This window comes from Danio aesculapii, chromosome 20 (assembly GCF_903798145.1).
Source record: "Danio aesculapii chromosome 20, fDanAes4.1, whole genome shotgun sequence".
In the NCBI taxonomy this organism is placed as follows: Eukaryota; Metazoa; Chordata; class Actinopteri; order Cypriniformes; family Danionidae; genus Danio; species Danio aesculapii.
Window position 1 is genome coordinate 14,782,271 of NC_079454.1, and position 14,290 is coordinate 14,796,560.

Here is a 14,290-nt window from a genome sequence, read left to right on the forward strand (position 1 = left end):
TAATGTGCTTAATTTTTATTTTATAAAATACATGTTTTTTTTCCAAATAAAAAGTAGAAATTTTCAAATACTAAAATAAAAGATGTCTATAGTGTCAAAGTCCATATAGCTGAGTTTAAGTTAAGCCTAAATTTAACTGGTAAACATTTATTCATGTCCAAGAATCCACTCTCTAGTTATATTCCAAATTTGATGTTATCACAAAAAAATTAGAATTTGGTTCCCAGGTTTAGTCCAAGTTTGTCTTGTTGAGTCCAAGTTTACTCCAAGTCTATTGTTTATTAAGTTATTGTCTAGACGTTTATTAATCTGTTGTTGTGACATTGACTGTACTGTCTGCCAAGTCTGAGTCCAAGTTCTGTATCCCTCCATATGTCTATCCAAGATCATTTGATGTTATAACAAAAATTGAGGTAGCCATGAAAGTTTGATTAGGTGATCAAAAAATAAAAATCAGCAGAGTAACACAGAGTAACAGAAATTCATTGATTTTTTTTTTTTTATATTAGTCATTATCACAGATTACCACAAGTCAGTCACTGGCTATTAACCCTTAAATTTCAGATCTTTACAAAGATTTATGTTTCATCATGTTAAGAATTGAAATTTCTGCATCAATGCATTGTCTGATTTCAAAACGGCTTCACATTTTTTATATCTAATCTAGCATATGTTATTGAAATGAAAGTGATACACAGAGGCCTTGTTTACACATATTAAAGGGTTAGTTCACCAAAATATAAAAATTGTTTTTAATAACTCTAGAAAGATACTAAAAACATCCTCAGAACAGATAATGTGCCTTCAGCGTTTCTTCTCCTTAGTGTCAGTACATTGCGCACATTCAGGAGCACTGTGCAGTGACATGTAATGTTTTGAGGATGTTTTTTGCTACTTGATTACTTTTAAAACCCTCACACAGTCACAGGCCTCAATGAACACTTGCAAAATTATAAATAATAATCCAGACTCAACATTGCGTATAATTGTGATTTGTTTATTGACTAATGAGCACATTGCGATAATGATGCTGAAACGATATAACTGTGATCTTTGTTTTGTCTTTGGATTTGTAACACAAATAATAATTTAAGTGAATTCTAAGAGCTTCCTCATTCTCAATGAACAGCAAGGTTCCCTACTCAAAGTCTAAAAAGGTATCAAAAACATCCTCAGAACAGACCATATGCCTTCATTGTTTCTTCTCCTCAGTGTCAGTATATTGTGCACATTCAGGAGCACTGTGCAGTGACGTGTTTGAGGATGTTTTTTGCTACCTTTTTAGGCTTTGAAATGAGTAGGTAACCTTGCTGTTCATTGAGAATGAGGGAAATCTTAGAATTCCCTTTAATCATCTCAATTTGTGTTTTGAATCCGAAGACAAAACAAAGGTCACAGTTAGGGCTGCACAATATATCGTTTCAGCATCATTATCGCTCATTCGCAATTGTCACATCGCAATTATATGCAATGTTGAGTCTGGATTAATATTTATTATTTCACAAGTGTTTATTGAGGCCTGTGAATGCGTGAGGGTTTTAAAAGCATTCAAGCATAAGAAATTGTACCGTTTGTAATTTTGACAAATTAATAACAATTATTTTTTACTAAATTGCTTATAAAACAAAGACTATGCAGTATTATTTGTATCTCTTTATTTACTGAATTTATCTATGCTTGTAGATTGTTTGATATATGTTATGCACCCCTTATTAGGGTTGGGTTGATAGACGATGCCATCATCCATCGCCGATGGCCGATAGCCATCACAATGCTGAGCCGACATCGCAGTCCTCCTAGCATTTCTGAAAAGGCCTCCTTCCACACTATAACGCTGAAAACGCACATCACGTGAACACACACACACACACACACACACTCTCTCTGTCATGCGCTACAGCTTATGCACGTCTAAGCTCCAGGCAGTCAGCAGGTGCTTTGAGCACAAAACCCCAGAGAGCAGTGCATGTTGGACAGTCTATCTAGGATGTACCACTGGATCGCGTCTCACTATAGTTGTTAAATATGATATTTAATTAATCTTGTCTTTGTTTAACCACTCTTCTGTCTTTTGAATCTATCAAGTAACGTGTCACAGCATCAGTACACTGCTTCAATCTTTCTTTTTCACACTTGTACTTAGTAGTTTTAGCGAAAACCTCAGATACTGTTGGTTGGTTCCTGTTGGTTGTGCACCTTTTTTTACAAACCAAGTTTGTCAACGCCATTAAAATGACACAAATCACTCTGCCTATTCATGCCAGAGTCACGCGGAAAAAGTGATTGACAAGTGGTAATTTGTGTGTAACTTATTTTTATTTATTAATGATTTGGTTATGGGTAAAACAAAGACCATGTGGATCAGGTAGTTGAAACAGTATGTTACAAATAATTAATTTGTTGGGAATTAATTATTCATAAATAATTCATTCGCCGCCTACAATGACGATGCCATGTCCATCACGATGTTTTACATTAGACATCGTACGATGCCATACACCCTATGAATTATCCCAATCAATCTAAAATTATACATTTTTCCAAATAATTATTCAACTCATCTGGTGAAATTGTATTCAGATCTAAATATATAATTGCAGATAAAAAAAAAGAACGCAATGTTAGATTTTTCCAATATCGTGCAGCCCTAGTCACAGTTGTTTGGAAGAACACAAGGGGGAGTAGTTAATAACAGAATTTTCATTTTTGGGCGAATTAAAACTTTAGGATGTGTTTTTGTCAATCTTATTACAAGTTTGTGACAATAAATACATGCGCAAATGGGTAAAAAACATCTACTCTCTGTCCTCTGATACAATTCTAAAGCATTACAGGATGTGCTGGATTTAAACTTTGCCATCCCAAACCAGACAAAGTGTGGATTGAAAGGGCAAAGAAAAGAAGCACAATTTACCACTTCTACCAATCCCGATTCAATGAGAAACTCACATTAACTATGTTTACATGGACATCAGTAATCAAATTATTTGCCTGATTAAGACAATAATATGATTAGGGTGTTTACAAGAGTTGCTTTTGAATGTTCCTTTCATGATCCCGTTTTACATGTTATAGCACGTAATTTGATTAACTTCATTGTGTCACCGCACTATCCACGTTTCCTATGAAGTTTCATGTAATTTCGGGTGTTTCATTTTTAATGCTTTGACTTTAACTGCAGTTCGGCAGTTTCACTTTAATTCAGGAACATTTCATTCATGCCCCGTGACAAACTGAGGTATTGGATGCGAGTACAAATTAGGGACTAGTGGAAGAGTGTTGTTTTAATGCAATTTGATTGCACATGCCGAATGCGAGAAAAAAAAAAAACCTTTGCATTTTGCGGTGTTGGTGTCTGTAGTCCTTTAATGACTTGATAGGTACAGAGAATAGTGTCAAACAGCCGTGTGTGTATAGACTATCCTATCGCAGTACGCAGCGAAAAGTCCTACTTGACGGTAATAGTTTGTTAAGGTGTTAACCTGTCTGTATTGCACTTCAATAATGGCACTAAATGGCACTACTTCACGTCTTAATCCGATTTCTGTTTAGTTAGATTATGACTTTAGTTGGATTAAATTAATCAAAAATTGCTGTTTACATGGTACACTCTTAATCAGAGTATTGTCTTATTCGCATTAAAATCCGATTATTGGTGTCCATGTAAACGTGATCACTGTTCTGCTTAGTTTTGCATCTATCAGAGCATAAAAGAAACCAGCTGTTGTCAGAATTGTTTTCTATTATCTCATTTTACGTTCATAAGTAAATTGTGAAAGTGTATTTCACAATATTAGATCCAAACATTATAAAACGCCCATACATACAGCTGCCAATTGACCCTCCCCTCAAATAAATCAGTTAAATGTTTGAAACTGGACAAAACATGGATTTAAACACAAGGAAGTTTTTCCTCATCTTTGTGACCCAGTAAACAAGGCTTCAATGGTGGTAAAATCTATTTATGTGCATGTAGTATGATATTCACTCTTATTTTTGGCTGTTTTATGTGTAGGATGGTCTGCAATCTCTCTTTAGGATCTGCGAGGATATGAACTGACTCCAGAGCTGTACTGACTCTTGTGCTGCGCTCTACTTGGAGCACAAACTCTCAAACACACATGCACAGTGACTCGTGTGCTGTTACTAGGGCTGAAAATGGTGTGCCTGCTAGTGATGATATAGCCACAAGAAGCAACAGGTCCTGCCAGCACCGATTGCAGGTTTCGCTGGGGGTACTGCTTGTGATGGGAGGCCTGGCGTTCTTCGTGACCATGAGCTCTTATACTATTCTCATTGGCTTGGCCATAGTGTTTCTGGGCCTCTTGATACTCATCCGTGTCTTCTGTGTGGTCTTCAAATCCAGTCACGTAGCTGTGCCAGGGCACTTTCTTCTACACCCACGAACGGGAACCCGTTACACCCACCATCAAGCCATTGCGGTGCAGAGGTAAGACAACTGATTTCTATTAGAGAACTGGATTTCTCGTGATTTCATGAAGAGCCTCAGTTGAGCCATTATTTTGAAATCTCTACTTTGCTCATGTGTTGTACTGAATTACAGGAAGACTCCACTTTTTTGAAAATAGGCCAATTTTACATGTCCCCTAGAGCAGTGGTCACCAACCCCCAGGCCGTGGATCGGTACTGGTTTGTGGATCAATTGCAGGTTGTCCGCGGGGGTCTTAAAAAGTATTAAAAGTTGATAAATCAATTATGAGAAAATTAAAAGGTATTAAAAAGTCTTCATCGCGTTTTTACGAGATCTTAAATTTTGTTTAAGCGTTGTCTAAAGTGTTTGACTTCAAAAAATGCTTAAATATATTTATTTTCCTCCTAATATTAACAACGGCATGCTCGATCCACACGATTGGTTCAGGCTGGGGCGCATTTGGCCAAGCTCCTCCGAGCAGGTGATGTCACGTAATTTGCATCAAACGCAGGGAGGTGATATGATGCTCTCCACATGTAGCAAAACCTTAGAGCGAAACAGATGGCAAAGTGGGAAAATGTAAGTTTGCATACTCCTGGTTGGAGAAAGACAAGTTTAAACAGTGGCTGAAGCCCGTCGCTGAAAACAACCATGTAATTTATTCTTTCAAGCTTCTTTCTTCCGAGCTTATTTGAGTTCTGTTGCAAATTTAGATTTTAAAATTTACATTTAGATCTGGTTTCCAAAATCTCACGTTAAAATTGGGCACTACCAAAAGAGAGAGATAACAGATAAAAGTGTATGTTTTGCGAGGATTGTAGGCTAAATGTCAGTTTTGTTAGCCCCTTTGTGATGAGACATGAGTGCCGCGTGAGGTTTATAGCTGGTGAGGCACTGACTCTTTCAACATCAGATATACTCAATATATTTGCCAACTACCGATTGTGTTTCATATATCATATCATATCATAATATTTCTCTACACGTAGCAGGTACATATTGGGCTACGGAAGAATGTATAGCAATTATATATCAAATATGCCAAAAAACACCCAGCTGGATGTTACAGAGTCCTGTCAGCCTATTATAAGCTACACACAGCATCACGGCAGATGCAAGTGCTCTCTTCTCATTCACACACACACACACACACACACACACACACAGAGCACCACAGTGGATGCACTCACATTCACATATCACAGCTTTATTGGCATGACAAATAACTGTACATTCGTATTGCCAAAGCAGTGCATACAAACAAGACAGTGCAAAAAGGGTAGTAGTGCAAAGCAGTAGTGCTCTCTCTCATTCTTTCTCACACACACACAGCGCTACGGCGGATGCGGGCGCCCTCTCTCTCTCGGGGGCGCTATATTGTTAGACCGCCTGCTCCCGTTCAAATTACACCAGAGTTCCCGACCGGTACCGCGTTTTATTCTGAAATTTATTAAATGACCTCCAACTTGAGTGCCAAAATTTAAACCACATGCTAGCAAAAACAGACGTCTTTGGAAAGTTTCTTTTAAATGTTTCTTTGGCGAAGGGGAAAAGGCCCGGTGAAGGACCCACAAACTGCCAAGGAATGGAAGGATGGCATTTTACGATGGCTTTAGGGGCCATTCACAAAGTGTTTTTTCTGTGCGCAAGTTCGTTATTTTCAATGGAGGCACGCACGAGCGCACCTTGAGTTTTCTCAGTAAATAAGCAATGTTTTGTCAGCTCGTCATCTTCTGAGAAAACGGTTGATAGTCGCCTTGCACTCTATGTAGAACCCATCTAACATCCACCCTTCGTGCCGCGGTAAAATGATCAAGCGTTGACCGGTCTGAGGTGATAAAAAGTTTGGGCACCACTGCTCTAGAAGTAAACTGTTAAGTTTCACTATTTTTGAATTTGTTGAGCAGATCTCTGGGTCTTGCGGGAGCACTTTATTTTTAGCTTAGCATAAATAATTGAATCGGATTAGACCATTAGCGTCTTGCTCAAAAATGAATATAATTTGTATAATTTTTCTATTTAAAACGGGACATTTCTGTAGTTGCAATTTGTACTAAGAATGACAGAAATGAGAAGTTTTTCTATTTTCTATCTGTGTAATATCATTGCATCTGTGTAATATCATAGCTACAGCTATGGTACAGTAGTAAAGTTCCTTGATTATTACACTGGAATGAGAGTATATGGTTCCTAGCCATATCAGCCTAGAAAATAGCAACTTTTCATGTCTGTTAGTCTTCGTACATGATGTATGTACAGAAGAGTCAAGCTTTAAATAAGAAAATTATCTAAACTCTTTTTTTTTTTGACATTTTTGAGAGAGATGCTAATAGTCCAATCAGTTTTAATAATCTATGCTAAGCTAAGCAAAAAATCCCCCTGCCAGACCCGAAGAATGGATTCATTAATTATTCATGCTCATATCATTCCAACATCATAAGACCTTCGTACATCTTCAGAACATAAATCAAGATATTTTAGATTAAATCCAAGAGCTTCCTGACCCTTTATAAACAGTGAGGGTCATGAAACATGTAAAACCTCAAAACAGTCCATGTGTCATCTGTGATCCAACTGTAACTTAATAAAGCTACAATTATATTTTATGCACAAAACAAGACTAAATTATTGACTTTATTCTACAGTTTCTTCTCGTTAACATAGGATGCATGTTCACAAGAGCATTGCGCACATATAAGAAAAGAAAGCTGAAGAAAAGAAACATAATAAAATCATTGAATAAAATTATTATTATTAGCATTCTCATAGCTACATAAAGTTATATTAGTAAAATAATCACAAACTTTTAAACTAAGTTAGGTAGTAGTTAAGTTGATCTAGTCAGTGGAAAATTTTCTACAAAATATGGTGCAATCTTAAAGATATTTCAGGAATTCCTGTGACATTTTCCTTAGCACACACTTGTATGATTGCTGGAAAAGATAAACATCAGTTGTGAAATGTGAGAATGCTGGAAAACAATCCATCGATTGGTGGTTTTGTACACACTCTGTAAATCTCTGGCTTCAGTTTGTTCAAATATGCAAACCAAGTAGGTGCTCAGTCTGTGTCTTCTCGGCCTGCTCTCGGTTTGAAAGCCAAAGTTAAGCAGAAGTAACAAATGTTCTGATTATAGAAGTAGGTCAGCAGTGAAAACAGTCTGCAGTGTGAGGCGGCAGACATCTGCATCCTGTCCATAAACTCATGTCACTGCTGTTTACATTAATTTCCTAGCGTGAAAGCTCAATTTACTAGCCGGAAGGCAAGGTTTTTATTTGCCTCTAATAGCAAGAGCAATATCCAACATGTTTGATGTGAGACGTTCATATCATATTCATACTTTGTTTATTTTGTGTTTTATTTTGCTGATTAACTTAATAAGTGTATGGGTGTATGTTTCCCAGTACTGGTTTGTGGCTGGAAGGGTATCCACTGCATGAAACATACGCCGGAATAGTTGGCGGTTCATTCGGCTGTGGTGACTCCTGATAAATAAGGGACTAAGCTAAAGGAAAATGAATGAATGAATGATTTACTGACCCTTAGGACATGCAATAGTTGACTTTTTCTTTAGAACATTAAATAAGATTTTAGCTGAAACTGTGGTCCTAGACAAAAAAGAAAATGAAGCAGGACTCTTGACAATATGTTGAGTTCTTATAAAGCTGAAATGTTAGTCGATTTGAGAAAGTTTGCTATCATTAATCCACGTTAAAGGGATAGTTCACCCCTAAAAGAAAAAATACCTCAACATGTATTCTCCCTCATGTGGTGTTAAATCGGTTTGAGTTTCTTTATTCTATTGAACAGTAATTTTTTTTTCCTGCACTGTAAAACCCAACAGTCAATGTTATCAAATGAATTGAGTGTGGTTAACTAAAAATGTACTGAAAGTTAATTCTACTCATTTGAAAAGAGTTTTGAACTCAGTCTTGAAGGTAATGAGTCAATTAAATACCTCATTACTTCAACTTAAATAGCATAAGTTCACAGTACTCATATAGATTCGTTTTTTAACTCAAATTGTTTGTAGCAATTGGTTTCCTCAAACGGTTTGAGTTGCCTTAACTTATTGGGTTTTACAGTACTCAGTTGGTTTGAGTTCTCTTCATTTATTGGGTTTCACTGTGCTCAAATTGCTTCGTTTACTCAAATGGATTAAGTTCACAGTACTCATTAGGTGTTATGGAAGTAGACAGACAAACAGGGTGAGTAAATAGTGATGAAGGTTTATTTAAACAGCGGAGCAACAGAAGGATTACAAGAGGAATGTGAATGAAGTCCGGGATGATATTACTGTCCTTCTCCTTAACAGGAGGGATGATGGTTGAAGAGGAAGACCGAATGCACACACCAGATGACTTGCGGGGAGACAGACTGAAGACACACACACACTTCTGACAGGATGCTGGGAACACTGGACAGACTGGAAACAAACAGAGATCAGGTCAGTTACAAGTGGCAAGGTAAGGATAGCAAAAACTGGAAGAGTATCTGCTATGGGTCCGCTTCATATAAACAAGCCCGGACAATGAGTGATGTGAGGTGTGTGCTTAAATGGTGCCAAGGTGATAGGGTGCAGCTGTGCGTGATTAATACTCAAGTGATGATGGGAGCTGTGTGGAATTGGTGGAAGAGCCTGGCCAATCTGTGACATTACTCCCCTCCCCAGGGCCCGTTCCTGAGGGCCTAAACCTCAGACGGTGGTGGTCTACCTCATCCACGAGGTGGCGGGAGGGGGTTCCTTTTCGTGGCCAGGCTCTGTGGAGGGAATCAGAGGTTCGTGATATGGTTTAAGGAGTGACACGTGAAATGTGGGGTGGATTCTGTACTGAGGTGGTAGCTGTAATTTGTAGGTGATGGGGTTGACCTGTTCCAGGATGGTGAAGGGACCAACAAATCTGGCACTAAGTTTTTTGGAGGGCAGTCGCAAGCAGATGTCTCTGTTGGAGAGCCAAATCTTCTGCCCAGGATTGTAGACGGGCCCTGCAATCCTCCTCCTGTCTGACACTTCCTTAGCTCTGCGAACTGCCCTCTGAAGATGGTGATGTGACTCGTCCCAGACCAGTGATCCACTGCCGGTACATCTGATGGTTCGCCATCCCAGTGGCGGTTGGAATCCCAAAATACACTGGAATGGCGTGAGTCCAGTGGTGGGTTGCCTCAGTGAATTCTGGGCGTATTCTGCTCAGCCCAGAAACTGGTTCCAGGAATTTTGGTGACCGTGACAGAAGGTCCTGAGGAACCGTCCCACTTCCTGGATCTTCCTCTCCGTCTGGCCGTTGGTGTGAGGATGATATCCAGACGAGAGTTGGAGTTTGGAGTTTGAAGAAGGCTTTCCATAGTCTGGAAATAAATTGGGGACCTCGGTCCGAGACTATATCTTCTGGTAGACCAAAACATCAAAAGACATGGTTAAAGAGATTTTCTGCTGTTTCTAGGGCCGTGGGAAGACCTTTTAAGGGAATCTACTATGACCAGAATTCAGGTATTACCATCGGAGGAGGGAAGGTCCGTCATGAAATCTACTCCTAGGTGTGACCAGGGACGGTTCAGGATGGGCAAGGGATGGAGTTTTCCTGCAGGTAGATGTCGAGGACTCTTAGATATGGCACATTCTCTGCAGCTTTGTACATACCTCCTCACATCCCTTGCCATGTCCGGCCACCAAAAGCGTTGAGATAGCAGCGAGAGGGTGTTGTTGGCCCCGGGTAGTCCAGTGCACAGAGATGTATGACTAGAATGGATGAGATGTACTTATTGATTTTCAGGGACAACCCACCGATTAGGGGGACAGCCCGGCGGAGGTATGGAGTCAGGAGTGGCGATGGCTGGAGGAGCAGACCATTGGATGGGGCAGATATCAATGTGTTCTGGAAGATTCTTGGCCGGGGTTTCAATGGTCTTTTATTGATCGTGAATTCTGAATAATGCATCTGCTCGAATATTTTTAGATCCGGGTCGATATGATATGGAGAAATGGAATCTTGAGAAGAACAATGACCAGCGCGCCTGGCGAGGACAAAGTCGTTTCGCATCTTTTAGATATTGTAAGTTCTTATAATCTGTGATTACTTGGAAGGGATGTTTGGCACCCTCCAGCCACATCGACGCTTTATTCATAACTACAGTATTGTCACCGCTCCACTCACCAACCTTCTCAAAAGCAAACCCAAAAAATTATCCTGGCCTACCGAGGCCGCCGCAGCCTTTCAAAACCTCAAAAAGGCCTTTACTCAGGCTCCACTCCTGACTCATCCTGATCCAGACCTACCGTTCGTGGTGGAAGTAGATGCCTCAACCACTGGAGTGGGAGCCATCCTTTCTCAGGTTCACGGCACTCCCAAGTTACTCCATCCATGCGCCTATTTCTCCCGGAAGCTTAACCCAGCGGAGAGGAATAGTTTTTGAACTTAAATGGTTTGTTGCAATCGGTTTCTTTAAATGGTTTGAGTTACCTTAACTTTTTGGGTTTTACAGTGTACTATGGAAGTCAATAGATACCAGCACTTTTTTAAAAAAATATATTTTTTAAAGGTTTCGAAGTGAAGGGTGAGTAAAGAACGGCAGGATTTTCATTTTTGGCTGAACTGTCTCTTTAAGGATTCAACGGTCATACACTGTAGTCAGGATTCGATTCAATATGATCCAATATTTTAAGCTATTAAGACATATGATAAAAACATTTACAGTCACTTCAAATGTTAAATCAAGACATGAATAGACAGCTTGGCTCTGTTCCCCAGGCAAAGTTGACACCAGAATACAAAACTGATGGTTCTGAACCTGAAAATCCCACCTGAAAGTCTCACTTCTTTCCTATTACTACACTTCCATGCTAGAAAAGACCATCTAAAGTGCTTTGCAGAATCATACTACTAAAAGTAAATCTGATCTTGTTGATTTAAATTATGTTTGTGGTTTTAATTTTAATGCTTCAAATAATCAAATTCATTCATTTATTCAGCCCTTTATTAATCTGGGTTTGCCACAGAGGAATGAACCATCAACCTATTCAGCATATGTTTTACACATTGGATCACTGGGAAACATCCAAACACACTCATTCACACACATACACTACAGACAATTTAGCTTTACCCAATTCATCTATACCATAAGTTTTTGGACTTGTGGGGTAAACCGGAGCACCCAGAGTAAACCCACGCGAACACAGGGAGAACATGCAAACTCCACACAGAAATGCCAACTGACCCAGTTGAGGCTCGAACCAGAGGCCTTCTTGCAGCACGATCGTGCTACCCACTGCGCCACTGTGGCGCTCTGATCAAATTCATCACAGTTCTAATACCAAAGTTTATTAAAATGACCTTTCCCAGACCTTGAAGTGTCATTTTGTCCAAAGCTTTAAATTCTGTCCCCACAACTCACTCTCATGTCGTTGTTGTGTGTCAGGATCACCAGTAATCAAGCATTTGCAGATCACTGGAGAACTACAAATCTGCTACTTTAATGAACTACAGATCCCATCATGCACTTCACTCACACACCTGGCCCAGATTCCTTCTGATTGCAAACAAACAGGACCAATCAGGTGGACTATAAACAAAGCACACACATTGTTGCTGAGTCTTGGTTGCTGTAAGTGAGCATTGTCTAGAGCAATGGTTCTCAAACTTTTAAACCAGCGACCCCCAATGTAAGATTGTCAAGAACTCGCGACCCCCCCCACTATCAAAGCACATACAAACAATAAAAATAGCTTTTTTTTAAGCTGTTCACAATATTTTAACTATTTACTATACATTACAGGGCTCGAAATTAACATTTTTGCTTGGTAGTACTGGTGCTCCTAACTTTAAAAATGTAGGCGCACCAGCCAAAATTTAGTCGCACCCACCTATTACACTGCGGTCACGCCATCTGTGGTTCCGAGAGAAACGGTCACGCTATCTGTGCTTTAAATTGTAGTGTGCGTCTACTCTGTGTTTTGCGGTAGATTAAAGACGCGTGTGTTTAATGCGCTGCAGTTTTATAATCTTGTTTCACTTTTATTCGCGTTAATAAATTCAAATGAGGAATAATCAAAAATCGTCACTTTTGTTCATATTTGGGTATATAATAGTCATGAATTTGCATGTAGACTATGCTATTATTCCTTTGTTTTTCTGTAATTGTGTTTTATTTGCGAGTTTAAAACAAAATTAATAGTATTAAAGTCATTACTCGGCTGTCATGACTAGTCACATTCCTTTTTATATTCACAACTTACTATTTAGGTTTTTACTGTAATTATAACTGTTTTATTGGTTTATTTGTGTTTTTTTTTTTGTAAATATTTTCCCCTTTTTCATGTGGAATGTTGCTAAATTAATGAAAAAAAATTTTTTTTTGTACGAATGTTTTCCCTACTTCAATCACATTTAAATAATAACATACCAAAATCATGTGAAATACTGACTTTTTACAGAAGAGTCATATTAGAAAAATCATAAAAAAATAAAATCAAATTGTTTTCTGCCAACTCCACCAGATTATTATTCTACATGTCCTGATGTACCACTGTGCCCACTTTTCATATCATATTAGTGTTGCATATTTTAATAATAGCGTGCTAAAATCATGGAAAATACAGTGTATTTACTGTACGGTAAAAAACACTGTATTTTCTATGATTTTACCACGCTATTATTACAATATATTAATAGTATAGTAATATTATGTGAAAAGTGGGCACAGTAGTACATCAGGACATGTAGAATAATAATCTGGTGGAGTCGGCAGAAAACAATTTGATTTTATTTTTTTATGATTTTTCTAATATGACCATACAGTAAAAACATTGTATTTTCCATGATGTGAATATAAAAAGGAATGTGACTAGTCATGACAGTCGGGTAATGACTTTAATACTATTAATTTTGTTTTAAACTTGCAAATAAAACACAATTACAGAAAAACAAAGGAATAATAGCATAGTCTACATGCAAATTCATGATTATTATATACCCAAATATGAACAAAAGTGACGATTTTTGATTATCCCTAATTTTAAAGTATTTACGCGAATAAAAGTGAAACAAGATTATATAACCGCAGCGCATTAAACACACGCGTCTTTAATCTACCGCAAAACACAGAGTAGACACGCACTACAATTTAAAGCACAGATAGCGTGACCGTCTCTCTCGGAACCGCAGATGGCGTGACCGCAGTACCAATTACCCACCATATTATACAAGTTTTATAAACAGATTTATTGCATTTGAAATCAACACTAATCAAAACTAACAAGCACAAAAAATATATATGCATGCGTGAGGAAAATATGTCTCAATGAAATCCCGATATCACAAGAAAATAAATTTTTATAACATAACTGAGTGACCAAAAGATACACGGACGAACCGCTCACCGGCCCTGCATGCACTGCTTGACATGAATTCATTAATGAATCTGTTAACGATAACTGTGCTATGTTCTCACAGATGGTGTCTGATTTTGCACAGATGCTTTTATACATCATTTTAATAGCAATACCGGTCTTTTCATGAGCTGCAATATTAGTTTAATCTTAGTCAGTGCAAGCCCTTTTGTGATGGTGTACGTGGTGTTAAATTTTACATATTGCTGCCACTTGTACGGCTGACAGCGTCTGGCGATAAAATGAAGGATTAAACAGAACCTCTCATGTATAATATGTGTAAATGTGGCAAACAGTTACCTGAAAATTCCCTCCCACAGACTTTACAGTGAATGCTTTAGGTATTATCAGAGCGGACTCGAAGCCAATGGAAGTATTTTATCCACTCATCAATAAGTGTAGATGGTGGATTAACATTCACCACATGATCAGTAATCAGATGTGCCATTATTTGTAGCTTTAGGTGTTTCTAA

At 38.4% G+C, this 14,290-nt stretch overlaps 1 protein-coding gene across 1 annotated transcript in view; it reads left to right on the top strand.

The window, feature by feature from the left end:
* Positions 1–4,051: 4,051 nt before the first annotated feature.
* si:dkeyp-51f12.3 (uncharacterized protein LOC107988041 homolog) overlaps positions 4,052–14,290 on the top strand; it is a 33,326-nt gene continuing 23,087 nt past the window's right edge. Inside the window, 2 exon segments of the mRNA XM_056481635.1 lie at positions 4,052–4,081; positions 4,083–4,450. Of these exon segments, the coding sequence (XP_056337610.1) occupies positions 4,052–4,081; positions 4,083–4,450 (398 nt within the window).